The following is a 13,025-nucleotide window of genomic DNA, read 5'->3' as shown; positions in this document are numbered from 1 at the left end:
GATGGGTGGTGGTGCTGACTGTCAGGGGCCTGAGGGAGCCAGGGACTTCGGGAGATGAGTCTTGGGCTCTGCCTGGGCTGGGTGGAGCTCAGGGAGGGGATATGATTGATGGGTTGGGTTTTGTGGTAGGGTGGGGGGCGGGAAGAGAGGGGCCCAGAGTTTGGGCAGGGTGTGGGTGGAGGCCCGGAAATGGGGGCACAGGACCGAATCTCCCCGTGCCCCTCCTTTCTGTTCCTAAGTACTCCCTCCCCAGGGGCCTCAGCAGCAGCCTGGGGGCAGAGCCCTGGCAAGCAGATGATGTGAGGTGACAGATCACTACCTTCCCCTTCTCCTGCTCCCTCCTCTTGCCCCCCCCCCCCCATCAGCCCACATGGAGTGGGGACGGGAGAGCCTGCGCCCTGCTGGGAGCTGCCGCAAGGGTGCAGGTGATGGGGGCGCCCGGTCCCTCACTGCAGGTGCCCTGAGGAGTCCCGTCCCTGCACCAGGTCAGTTACGTGCTTAGCAGGAGCCAGACCCCGTGCAAAGTTCCTCACATGCTGGTTCACTGGAGCCTCACAACAGGCTCAGGAAGTGGGGATCGTGAGCACAAGTTACAGAAAATGAGGTGGGGAGGCGCTCAGGACCCCCAGCGGGTCATAATTCGTAGCCAGTCCCATGGGGCTCCCTCTGCACTTTTCGGGGCCTCAGCATCCTCTGTACAACGGGCCTGATGCTAATGCCCACCCCCTGGGTTGCCAGGGGCTGTGCCCCAGTGCCCAGAATAGGACCTGGCCCCTCTCGGGGCCCCGGGAACACTTGAAGAAGGATGCAGGTGGCCAGATGGCCATCAGGTGACACTGACAGGAGCCTAGCTGCGAGCTCCACGTGGCCTTGCTCCGCCCTCATCCCTCAGGGCTCTGAGCAGCTTCCCCAGGTGGTGGTTTGGGTTTTCACTCCAGCCTCAGACTTCCTTCCCCAGCCCCAGCCAGCCCCCGGATGTGGTGGCAGTCACTGCTGTACCGACCTCAGCTGCCCCCAGCAGCCCTTTAGCGGGAGGGGGGGCTCCTCTTGAGGCCCCCATCCCCAACCAGCCCTGCTGGTCTGGAACCCAGGTGGGCGGGTGGCCCATCTACTGGGATGCCTTTGAAGCTCAAAGTCAGGCCTTGACCCCTCAGTGGAGGGGGTGGGGTGGCAGCAAGTCTAGTGGTGATCTTGGACAAGTCATTTTGCCCCTAGGGGGTTCAGTTTCCTGAATGTAAACTAAATGGCGGCCACTCTTTATTATTAGCTGGGGAGGAGAAATCCAGTCTGAGTTGCTCCTGAAAGGGCTAGAAGAGCTGTTTTAGCACAAGCCTGGCACACAGTAGGCCGGCATTCAATGCTTGCTGGATGACTGACAGAATGAACGGACTCCTAAACACCTGAGAGCTTGAGGTGCCCACCCCTTTATCTCTGCAAAGTTCAGTGCCGGCCACCACCTACTGAACTTCAGCCCTGTGCCACGATCTCAGTAATCCCCCCAAAGACCCTCTGGGCTCAGTCCGATTACTGTTCCATCTAAGAAACAGGCTCGGGGGAAGCCACCTACCTAAAGTCACAGAGAGAGACAGACACGTGCACGCTGCCCCCGGAAAACAATCAGTTCATCGAGGACGTGGGGTGGGTGTGCTGTCTTCCCTAGTTACTATGGCCCCTTAAGGCACCCCCAGGTCTGTGGCTCTTCACTCTCCTGAGGGCTGGGGCAGAGTGGGGAGCTGATGGAGGGAAACTACACCCCTTCTCCACCTGCCCTGTGCCTGACCGGCCCTGCACAGATATCCCAGCCCCGGCCCCTCCAGTTGCCTCCATGCACCTCGTCAAGGCTGCCAGAGACAGACAGGAGGCAAGGACCTTTGGCAGATCCGGAGGCCTCTGTCTTCCCACCTGTGTAATGGGCTGGGGATCTCTACAGCACCGCCTCCCCTGGGCAGGGGTGGGGGATGGGGAGGACGACGCTCTTGAGAAGAGGTGGGCCGAGCCCAGAGGTCCGAGAGCGGGCTGGACCTGACACCAGTTTCCCACCCTTTCCCCTGCGGTGGGCGCCGGATGCAGGCCAGGCTAGACTAGACGGCCCCCTTCCTTAAAGGGCCAGGCGCCTCCTCAGCCCCGGCCCCACGACGGTGGCTCGCCCCTCCTCTCCAGCTCAGGGAATAGTTAACTTTCCAGACTTGGGTGTGTTGGGGGAAGGAATCAGTCCCGGATCCCTGCCCTGCATCTCGCACCCCAGACACCCGGACCCGGGCGGGGCAGGCGACGCCCCCAACCCCGAGGTGCCGGGCCCGCCCTCCGCTTCCGCCCCCGGCCCCCAGCAGGCTCCGCCCCTCTCCGACGTCACCGAGGCCCGCGCGGATTGGCCGACTGCGCCAGCGCTCGGGACACTTCCTCCTGGGCCGCAGCCGCAGAGTTAAAACTTTGGAGGGGGAAAAAGAGCCACCGGCGCCGAGCGCCGGGTGACCCTCCCTTCCCCCCACCAAACTGCCGCCGGTAACGCCCCCTTCTCCGCGGCCCCCGACCGAACTTTTCTCCAACTTCTGAGACCCGTGAGATTCCCCCTTAGCACCCCGGCCCTCGGGATCCCTTTGCCCATCCCCGGGCCCGTCGGATCCTTGGGATCCCCTCGATCCCCGACTCAGAGACTCTTGTCCTCCACCCCCAAGGTCTGATGAATCCCGCGGACCGCCTTAATTGGATCCTCGTCTTAGAGCCACTGTATTCTGGGATTCCCCGCTGCTGCCTTCTCAAGCCTCTCTCTCCTCAAGGGGCTTTGGATCCTGGGCTCTCCTGATCCCTGAGATTCCGACCTACTAGATTTTCTTGATTTCTTGTAATCTCTCAAGCCCTGGGTCCCTCAAACCATTAGATTTCTCCTTTATGACTCCCGAGCGTTTGACCCACTAGATTGCCTTTCTTTAATTTCCCAGGGTCCCGCCATCCTCGAGTGCCCTCAACCTGCTAGATTTCTTTTCTCGTATCCCCGGGATTCCCGCGCTCCCACCACCATCTTACGGGCTCCCTCGGATCCAGTGACCCGGGTTCCCCGGGCTCCTTCAGCCTCATCCCGGGTGGGCGCCGGGCGGCGGGTCCCGGGACTCTCCCCCCCCCGCCCCCCATGGCCGCCTCCCCTTCCCATCTCGCCGGGCTCCCAGGCTCTCCCGGGCCGGGGTCTCCTCCGCCCCCCGGCGGCTTGGAGTTGCAGTCGCCACCACCGCAACTGGCCCAGGTCCCAGCTCCAAGCTCCGGGGTCTCCTTCCACATCCAGATCGGGCTGACCCGCGAGTTTGTGCTGCTGCCCACCGCCTCTGAGCTGGCCCATGTGAAGCAGCTGGCTTGCTCCATCGTGGACCAGAAGGTAAGAGCGCAGGGTTCCTCCCAACCAGTTTGGGGAGAGGTCCGGAGGGGGTGGGGGCGCCGGCAGAGGTGGCCAGGAGCCTGGCATAGGGGAAGGGGAAAAAGGAGGATTAAGCCTTGGGCGACTGGGGGGAATGGGGATGGGGCATTTAGCCCCCAGTTGCTTCCTCATCTCACTACCATTTCGAGGGAGGCCTGGGCAGGGGCGGGGTGCTCCAAAGGCCTCCCCAAATTGCGTGTCCCTGCGTGGTGTTGTTTTCTGCAGCCAGCAGGGAGGAAGGGAGGGGCCAGCTAGGTGTCGAAGTGGGGAGGAAGGGGTAGGTGGGGGCCTCAGATGGGGGACCTCTCCATTCAAGCCCATCCCCTTCCATCTCCCATTTGGTGGAAACAGTAGAAATTGAAGCCGTGCTGGCCATGACTATCGGATGACATGTGTGGGTGTGAGTGCCTGCCCCAGCTGCCAGGGGCAAGTGAGGTCTCCCGAGCCCAATCTCTGCCCTCCCCCAGGCCTGAGATGTGTGTGGAGGGGCAGGCACCTCTTTGGAACCCCCAGAGACTCTGGGGACTCTGTCCCCTCTCCTAATCACAGTGTTACCACCCCCCAGGTCTGATGCTGGCCTGTTAAAACGGGCCTTCCCCAACCCCACCTTACTCTTAGTTTTGGACACCAGGGTCACCATGGTGGGAAGCTGGGGATCATGGCAAGAGGAAATCAGGTGGAACTCAATGCCTGAATTCTAGAATGTTAAAAGTTAGGATAGTGGGTTTCTCTGTTGTTGGAATTCTAGCCTGTAAAAATGTTAGAATATTAGAATTCTAGATTGTTCAAATATGCAACTTCTAGGTAATTGAACTCTTGATATTAAAGTGTCCAGGGGCACCTGGCTGGCTCAGTCAGTAGAACATGCGACTCTTGATCTCAGGGTCATGAGTTCCAGCCCCACATTAGGGGTAAAGCTTACTTTAAAAAAAAAAAAAAAGTGTACAAACATTAGAATCCTAGGTTGTTGGAATATTAAAACATGAAAATGGTAGAATATTAGATTCCTGGGTTGTTGGAATCGTAGAATGTTAAAATGTTAGAATTTTGGAATGCTGGGTTGTTGAAATCCTTTAATGGTAAGATACTCAAATAAATCCTAGTTTATTAGATTCCTAGAACATGAAAATATCAGACTGCTGCTGATCTAGATTGTTGAAATCCCAAAACGTGTCATGATAATATGTTGGAACCTAAGATATATATATATCATGATATATATATCATATATCATGTGAGCATGTTGGAATCCCTAAATGTCCAAATTCCAGAATCTTCTCAGACCCCCAGAAATGAATTCTTTGGGCTTCAGAGAAACATCGGGAACTGGGCCAACTCCCCCATTTTACAGACAAAGAAACTGAAGCTTAGAGACAGACTCCCCCCACCCCCAAGCAGTCAAGGCCCAGGCAGTCCCTGTGAGCTGTGGACCCTCTCCCAGCAGACAAGAACAATATGGGGCTTCCTTGGCCCTCCACCAAAACCCCAAACCCACAGGTCCAGTTGTCTTACCAACTCAGCCTGCTCTTTGGGAAGACAGATGGGGATAGGGTAGAAGGCAGACTGTCCCCTGGGTGTAATTTGTCCAGTGCCCAAATCTTTGGCCTCCTCCCTCAGGCCTCACCCCAGTTTTGTTTTCTGTCTTCTGTCCAGGTGTGGCAGGGCCCCTTTCCTTCCTTCCAGCCGCTCCACCTGGGAGGTTTCACTTTCTGTTCTACCTCGTTTCATTTCCTGCCCCCCGCCCCAGCCCCAGCTAGGGACACCTGGGTCCTTTGGACATTGGGTAGGGGGCACCCTCCCTACCTCCAGCTCTATTGAGCCTTAGCCTTCCCACCTCTCCCCCTCCCCGCCAGGAGTCCTAAGTCCCCTTCTTCCAGCTGGCCCCACCCCAGTGCTGGGCCTGGAGCCAGGTAACAGGGACAATAGATCCAGGAAGGAAGCTGGGGTGGGGTGGGGGCTTAAAGGAGGGGGTGTTCACTTAACCCCCTCCCCCCTGGAAAATTCTAGGTGCTCACGCGCCCAGAGCCACTCTCCCTCCCACCCCAGTTTCCCAGTCCAGCCACCCAGTCGGGAACTCCATTGGCGCTCTCTCCCAGCACACCTGGGGCCCTGGCACCCTGCCCACTCGCTCGAGCTGCTCTGGGGAGGGCGCAGGCAGGAAGTGCAGGGCTGCGGGGTCTCTGTTTCCGGGGGAAACTGTAGGCCCTGCCCTGGGAGTGTTCCAGGCCGCTGCCGCCGAAGGCAGCTCCGAGCCGTGCCGTCACCACCTCTCTCTCCCGCCCCTCAGTTCCCCGAGTGTGGCTTCTACGGTCTTTACGACAAGATCCTTCTCTTCAAACATGACCCCACGTCGGCCAACCTCTTGCAGCTGGTGCGCTCGGTGGGAGACATTCAGGAGGGCGACCTGGTGGAGGTGGTCCTGTCGGGTGAGCGGCGGAGGCCCGCCTGGGGGCGTCGCCTCTAGCGGGGGCGGGACTGCTGGGGTGGGCCCAGAAACATGCTTCTTAAAGTCAGGGCCAGCGGTTCGAAGCCTTGGTCGCAAATTAGAATCACCCCTGGAGCTTTGACAAACTGCCGCCCTGGAATGGGTAAATATGTTGCGTGTGCACACCGTGAAATTCGCACAGCACCGAACGTAGGCGATATCCAGCAACATGGATGAATCTCACAAACGTAACGCCGAAAGGCATTTGCTAGACATCAGACTACATATTGTATAATTACTTTTATGAAGCGCAGAGACGGATACAGTTAGGAGCGAGGAAGGCAGGTGACTTCGCCAAAGGGCCAGTGTTCTCCCCGTGGGTGAAGGGCACCACCATCACCTGGGGGGCGTGAGGGAGATTTCTGGGGACTGATTTAAACTTCCATTTATCTATCAGGGTGTTGGTGACACGGTGTGTACAGTGTGACAGTTCCCTGAGCCATGCACTGGAGATGTGTCTTTTTCTAGATGTATGTTGTACTTTGATACAGAGTTTTAAACGTTTCCTCCCCCAACCTTGCATAGTGCAGTGCTCAGTAAAATGGGTTGAATGAGTGGATGACAATTAGCAGAAGTTATGGCCCTGGTGACCTTATTCAGGTTTTAAATATCCTCATGTAGGCCGGCAACTCTTGGATTTTTATTCATCCCGATCTCCCTCTGCTAAATCCAAATCTGTCATGTAGCTTGTCCCCCTGATACTTTTATTTGGCAGCTCTAGGCATCTCAGAGATGGCCTCTCCAAGACAGAAATCTTCATTTTGTCCTCCTTTCTTCCAGCAGTGTTCTCCACCTTGGTGAAGGGCATCACCATTCACTCAGGTGCTCATGCCCCAAATCCTGGGGGCATCCTTGACTCCTCCTTTTTCTCTCACCCCTTCACTTGATCCGTCATCAAACCAATTGGTCTTACCTTTAACATACATTCTGAATGTATTTCTTACAGCCTCCTCTGGTTCAAGCAGCGATCACCTCCTGCCTAGACTGTTACCGTAGCTCACGAGTCAGATCCTGACACTTCACTGCTCAGAATCCTCCCATGGCTCCCCATTACCCTTGGAATAAAATGCAAACTCCTCAATATGGCCTTATTATGGCTGTCCTGATCTGGCCCCTGCCAATTCCCTGGATTCACCTCTTACACTTGTCCCCCTTACTTTCTTTGTTCCTGCCATGGTTGTCTGTTCTCTGTCCCTTGAATAAACTGAGCTGCCGCCCATCTCCAGGTGTGTGCACTAGTCTTCCCGCCCCATCTTCTCATAGCTAGCTCCTTCGTGTTGTTTGGATCTGAGCTTAAATGCCATTTCCTCCAGTGTCTGAAATTTCCTTCTCTGTGTGTTTATGTTCCCTGTCTCCCCAAAAGAATGTCAGCTCCCTGAGAGTGGGGTGTTCGTAGCTTTACCCTGAGTGTGTAAGCTGTGCTTGGCACATAGAAGAGAGTCCCCTTTCTGTTGCACCATAACAAGGAAAATAGCCCGATTAGACCGAAATTCGGGGGTGAGGTGGGGAGGGTAGGAAAGAGGATGAGACTTAGTGCAAAAATGAAACTTTAAATATAAAAGTCAAGATTTATTGAGGACTTTCTGTGTGCTCTGTTTAAAGAGCACTGTTTAAAATTTTTAATTTTGGGGCGCCTGGGTGGCTCAGTTGGTTGAGCAACTGCCTTCGGCTCAGGTCATGATCCCGGAGTCCCGGGATCAAGTCCCGCATCGGGCTCCCTGCTTGGCAGGGAGCCTGCTTCTCCCTCTGACCCTATCCCCTCTCATGTGTTCTTTCTCTCTCATTCTCTCTCTCAAATAAATAAATAAAATCTTTAAAAATAAATAAATAAAATAAAATTTTTAATTTTTAGGGATGCCTGGGTGGCTCAGTCAGTTAAGCATCTGCCTTCGGCTCGGGTCATAATCCAAGGGTCCTGGGATCGAGTCCCGCATCAGGCTCCCTGCTCGGCGGGGAGTCTGCTTCTCCCTCTGCCTCTGCTGCTCCCCCTGCTTGTGCCCTCTCTCTCTTTGACAAATAAATAGGTAAAAAATCTTAAAAATAAATAAATAAATAAAATTTTAAACTTAAAAAAAAAAAGCGAGGGGCACCTCACTAGCTCAGTCGGTAGAGTGTGCAACTCTGGATCTCAGGGTTGTGGGTTCCAGCTCAGTCGGTAGAGTGTGCAACTCTGGATCTCAGGGTTGTGGGTTCCAGCCCTTCGTTGGGTGTAGAGATGACTTAAAAATAAAATCTAAAAAAAAAACAATAAAATAGGGGCACCTGGGTGGCTCAGTCGTTAAGCATCTGCCTTCGGCTCAGGTCATGATTCCAGGGTCCTGGGATCGAGCCCCGCATCAGGCTCCCTGCTCGGCAAGAAGCCTGCTTCTCCCTCTCCCCCTCCCCCTGCTTGTGTTCCCTCTCTCGCTGTGTCTCTCTCTGTCAAATAAATAAAATCTTTAAAAAAATAAAATAAAATAAAATCTTAAAAAAAACAATAAAATAAAGAACTCTGTTTTAAAAGCTTTCCATATATTAATTCATTTAGCCCTTAAAAAAGAATCTATAAGGGTGCCTGGGTGGCTCAGTCGTTAAGCGTCTGCCTTCAGCTCAGGTCATGATCTCAGGGTCCTGGGATCGAGCCCTGCATCGGGCTCTCTGCTCAGCGGGAAGCCTGCTTCTCCCTCTCTCTCTGATCCTCCTCCACTTGTGCTCTGTCTCTCTCCGTCTGTCTCAAATAAATAAATAAAATCTTTAAAAAAAATCTATAAAGAATACTATTGTGATACTGGGCATGTTCTTTCCTAGACACCTGCATGGCTCATACCCTTGCCTCCTTCAGGTTTTTGCCCTAATGACATCTGAAGGGGGTCTTCCTCAACCACCTATTTAAAATTGTACATCTTGTACCTTCCCACTCTCCCTTCTCTGCTTAATTTTTCTCCTTAGCACTTATTGACTTCTAGCCTCCTGTATATATGTTTTTTTGGAGTTGTAATTTATTTCTTGAATATATATATACTGCATATACTTATATACATAATGTGCAAATATATATAATTTACATAATGTTTTTATATTTTATGTATATTATATATGTAAATATACATAATACATATACATATACATAATACATATTTAATGTATTATATATAACATATTATATAACATGCTATAACATAACATGTTATATAATATATAATGATATATGTTGTATTATAAATATATAAGATATACTATAAAATAATATATAATATGTATAATTTACATTATATGTAAATAGACATAATGTACAAATATATATATATTTTTTTACCCTAGGGAAAAGTGCAAAGTTACACATATAGAGACAGACTAAGAACATCAAATGAGAGCATGCAAGTGTATGTTTCGGCTTAGCTGTGTCTTCCAGAGTACCCAGTTTATGTTGGTTCTCAATATTCGTCCTGTTATTGAGAAAGGAAAGATTTGCTTGACAGGTTTTTGGGGTTTTTTTTAATTATTTGAGTATAGTAGACACATGCTGTATACTTTACTACGTAAACATTTCCAAGAGGCAATAAATACGGTACTAAAAGCATGAACTTTGGCCACACTGGCCCAGGTTCGATTTCAAGTTCCACGGCTTGCTAGCTGTGTGACCTTGGGCAAGTTGCTTCACCTCTCTGTGCTACAATCTTCTCATCTGGAAAATGGGAAATAACAGTGTACCTCCGGGGCTTTTGAGAGAACTGAATTCACTAGTATTTTAAAGTACGTGGAGCAGTGCATGGCACTAGGTAATTGCTAGGTTGGGTGATTTTTTTTTTTTAAGATTTTATATATATATATTTTAAAGATTTATTTATTTATTTGAGAGAGAGGTCAAGAGAGCAAGCAAGAGAGCACAGCAGGGGGAGTGGCAGAGGGAGAGGGAGAAGCAGGCTCCCCACTGAGCAGGGAGACCTACCCGGGCTAGATCCTAGGCCCCGAGGATCATGACCTGAGCCAAAGGCAGACTCTTAACCAACTGAGCGACCCAGGTGCCCCATTTTTAAAAAACATTTTATTTATTTGAGAGAGAAAGAGAGAGAGAGCACACAAGCCTTGGGGAGGGGACAGAGGGAGTGGGAGAAGCAAATTCCCTGCCCAGCAGGGAGCCTAACGTGGGGCTGGATCCCAGGCCCCAGGGATCATGACCTGAGCCGAAACCACGTGCCCAACCAACTGAACCACCCAGGCAGCCCTGGGTGATTGTTAAATAAGAATATTTATTTTCGGGCACCTGGATGGCTCAGTTGGTTAAGCGACTGCCTTCGGCTCAGGTCATGATCCTGGAGTCCCGGGATTGAGTCCCACATCCGGCTCCCTGCTCAGCAGGGAGTCTGCTTCTCCCTCTGACCCTCCTCCCTCTCCTGCTCTCTGTCTCTCATTCTCTCTCTCTCAAATAAATAAATAAAATCTTTAAAAAAAAAAAAAAAAGAGGCTATGGCACTAAACCAAGTGGGACTTGGCTTGGACCAGAGTATTCTAAAAAAAAAAAAAAGAATATTTATTTTCTTTGGTTGTCAGCCTCCCTTACTAGAGGCCAGGCAGGGAATTTGTCTGTTTGTTTTGTGTGGTGTCCCTGGCACCTAGAACAATGCTCAGTAAATGTTTGTTGGATTTCCATTTTAAAGATGAGAAAACGGAGATACATAGGTATTTGGTTTTTTCTCTTGATACTCAAGCTCCATCCTAGATCAGCAACTCTGAGGGTGGGACCCAGGCATCTGTATCTGTATTTTTAAATTTTATTTTAAAGTGTTTAATTGTGAAATATACATAACATAAAATTTACCATCTTAACCATTTTTAAGTCTCCTCTTCAGTAGGGTTAATGACATTCACGCTGTCCTGCCACAGTCTCCAGGAATATTTTCATCTTGCAGAACTGAAACTCTGTACCCACTAAACAACTCCCCAGTCCCCGGCATAGGTGTCTTGCCCAGTGGTGACGCTGGGATTTGAACCCAGGTAGAGTGTAGTATGCGAGTAAATGAAGGAAGGCAAGATCAGACCTTGCAGCGGGGAGGACTGTGAGAAACCCAGCAACAGCCCTCGCTGCCCCGGCTCAACCATCCGCCCCTCCCTGCTGCCTGCAGCTTCGGCCACCTTCGAGGACTTCCAGATCCGCCCGCACGCCCTCACGGTGCACTCTTACCGAGCGCCGGCCTTCTGTGATCACTGCGGGGAGATGCTCTTCGGCTTAGTGCGCCAAGGCCTCAAGTGTGATGGTGAGGGGAGAGGGGCTGGAGGCGGGGCCCAGAAGTGTGTGGGGAGGGGACAGGAAGGTAGGGCGGGGGTGGAGCTCAGAGGTAGGAGGCGTGGCTCGGAGGGAGAGGTAAGGGCCCAGAGGCACAGCTTGGGGGAGGGGCTGGGGAGGGGCTTGAGTGGTGGGTGGGGCCCGGGGCGGTGCTCAGCTCCGGAGGTGGAGCCTGATTTGGAGCTTCGAGGGAGAGGTAAGGGGGCAGAGCTTGGGGGAGGAGAAGGGGAATGTGCACAGGGAGGAAGGTGGAGCCTATAACAGGAATCACCAGAGAAACGGCCAGTAGGAGGTAGATATTAAGGGATATTTGGAAGGAATTAGCTTACAGGATTGTGGGGGCTGGCCAAGCAACTCTCAAATCCATAGGGCAGCCCATCAGGAAGGGCCGGCTGGACTTCCGGGCAGTTTCTTCATCTGGGAAATCTCAACTCTGCTTTTTAACCTTTCAACTGATTGAAACGGGCCCACCCAGATTAACTAGAATACTCTCCCTCACTTCATGTCATCTGACTGTGGACTTGAATCACACCTACAAAATACCCTTAGAGCAAACCCTACACTAGCATCTGAATTACTGGGGTTGACACATAAGCTGACCATTAGGGTCCACTCCTTATTGACTTGGCCCCTCAGTGTGCCAGGGCCTGCCATAACAAAATACCCACAGGCCAAGTGGTTTAAACAACACATATTTATAACTCACGGTTCCAGAGGCTGGAAAGTTTAAGATCACGCTTCGGACAGGGCGTGGTTCCTGGTGAGAACACTCTTTCTGGCTTGCACAGGGCTGCTATCTCGCCCTGTAGCTCACGTGGTGTGCAGAGAGACACAGTTTCCCTTTTATAAAGACATGGGTCACATCGGATCAGCACCCCACCTTTATGGCCTCATTTAACCTTAATTACCTCCTTAAAGGCCCATTCTTCAAATGCAGTCACATTGTGGGTTAGGGCATCAGCTATGACTTTGGGGGGATGGACACTTGTTCAGTCTACAACAAGCACCCATACACATGTCCTTCAATCATACTTAAAAAAATAAAGGAACACACCAGTGTGTCTCAAGGTTAAGCCCAAGTGTTAGGTTCCGCAGGTCCACTCTTCCCATCTTCCACGATTCTGAGCGAGAACATTGAGATCTTGCCCTACCTGCAGATGAAGGCCACACAGCCGCCTTGCCAATACACACAGCAGATGAAGATCATCCATTCTGTGAAGACTGCACCTCCATTAGAAGCATATTCTTGGATGTTCCATCATCCAAGGACCTCCAGCTTCGTGGCGGTCACGCTTATATGGAAATCTCGAGTCTTCAGGGCCCCTGGTGTTCCAGATGACCTGCAGCATTGGCCAGGATTGTTATTACACAGCCCTAAATATACCTGTGGCATTTAGGGGCTCGAGGGATGCTAGCCACGTCAGGCCTGCAGAAAACTGATTCAGTTGCGTTCAAAACTGTTATCAGTACTGCCTTGTGCACAAACCATATCCAACTCTTGGTGTTTTGGCATATGGAACCTTCATCATGGCACAATCCTGGTGTCATCAAAAAAAAAAATTTTTTTTTTTTTTTTTTGAGAGAGAAAGAGCTGCATGCACGTGGGCAAGCAGGGGGGACGGGGGAGGAGCAGAGGGAGAGGGAGAGAGAATCTTTTTTTTTTTCTTAAAGATTTTATTTATTTATTCATGAGAGATAGAGAGAGAGAGAGGCAGAGGCAGAGGGAGAGCTCTGCGGGGAGCCTGATGCGGGACTAGATCCCAGGACCCTGGGATCACGACCCGAGCCGAAGGCAGACGCTCAACCAACTGAGCCACCCAGGTGTCCCGGGAGAGAGAGAATCTTAAGCAGGCTCCATGCTCAGCGAGGAG

At 51.9% G+C, this 13,025-nt stretch overlaps 1 protein-coding gene across 4 annotated transcripts in view; it reads left to right on the top strand.

Moving 5' to 3' along the window:
* Positions 1-2,374: 2,374 nt before the first annotated feature.
* PRKD2 (protein kinase D2) overlaps positions 2,375-13,025 on the top strand; it is a 34,166-nt gene continuing 23,515 nt past the window's right edge. Inside the window, exons 1-4 of one of the 4 annotated variants that reach the window (XM_081807156.1) lie at positions 2,375-2,502; positions 2,940-3,367; positions 5,694-5,832; positions 10,994-11,125. In XM_081807156.1, coding sequence (XP_081663282.1) covers positions 3,128-3,367; positions 5,694-5,832; positions 10,994-11,125 — 511 coding nt within the window. In that variant the 5' untranslated portion in view covers positions 2,375-2,502; positions 2,940-3,127. Of the gene's footprint in view, positions 2,559-2,675; positions 3,368-5,693; positions 5,833-10,993; positions 11,126-13,025 lie in introns of all 4 variants that reach the window. The other 3 variants (XM_081807157.1, XM_081807154.1, XM_081807155.1) reach the window with 3 other exon arrangements.

Source organism: Leptonychotes weddellii, chromosome 16 (assembly GCF_054177405.1).
Source record: "Leptonychotes weddellii isolate Sample4059 chromosome 16, ASM5417740v2, whole genome shotgun sequence".
NCBI lineage: Eukaryota > Metazoa > Chordata > Mammalia > Carnivora > Phocidae > Leptonychotes > Leptonychotes weddellii.
This window is presented reverse-complemented; position numbering and strand designations above follow the sequence as displayed.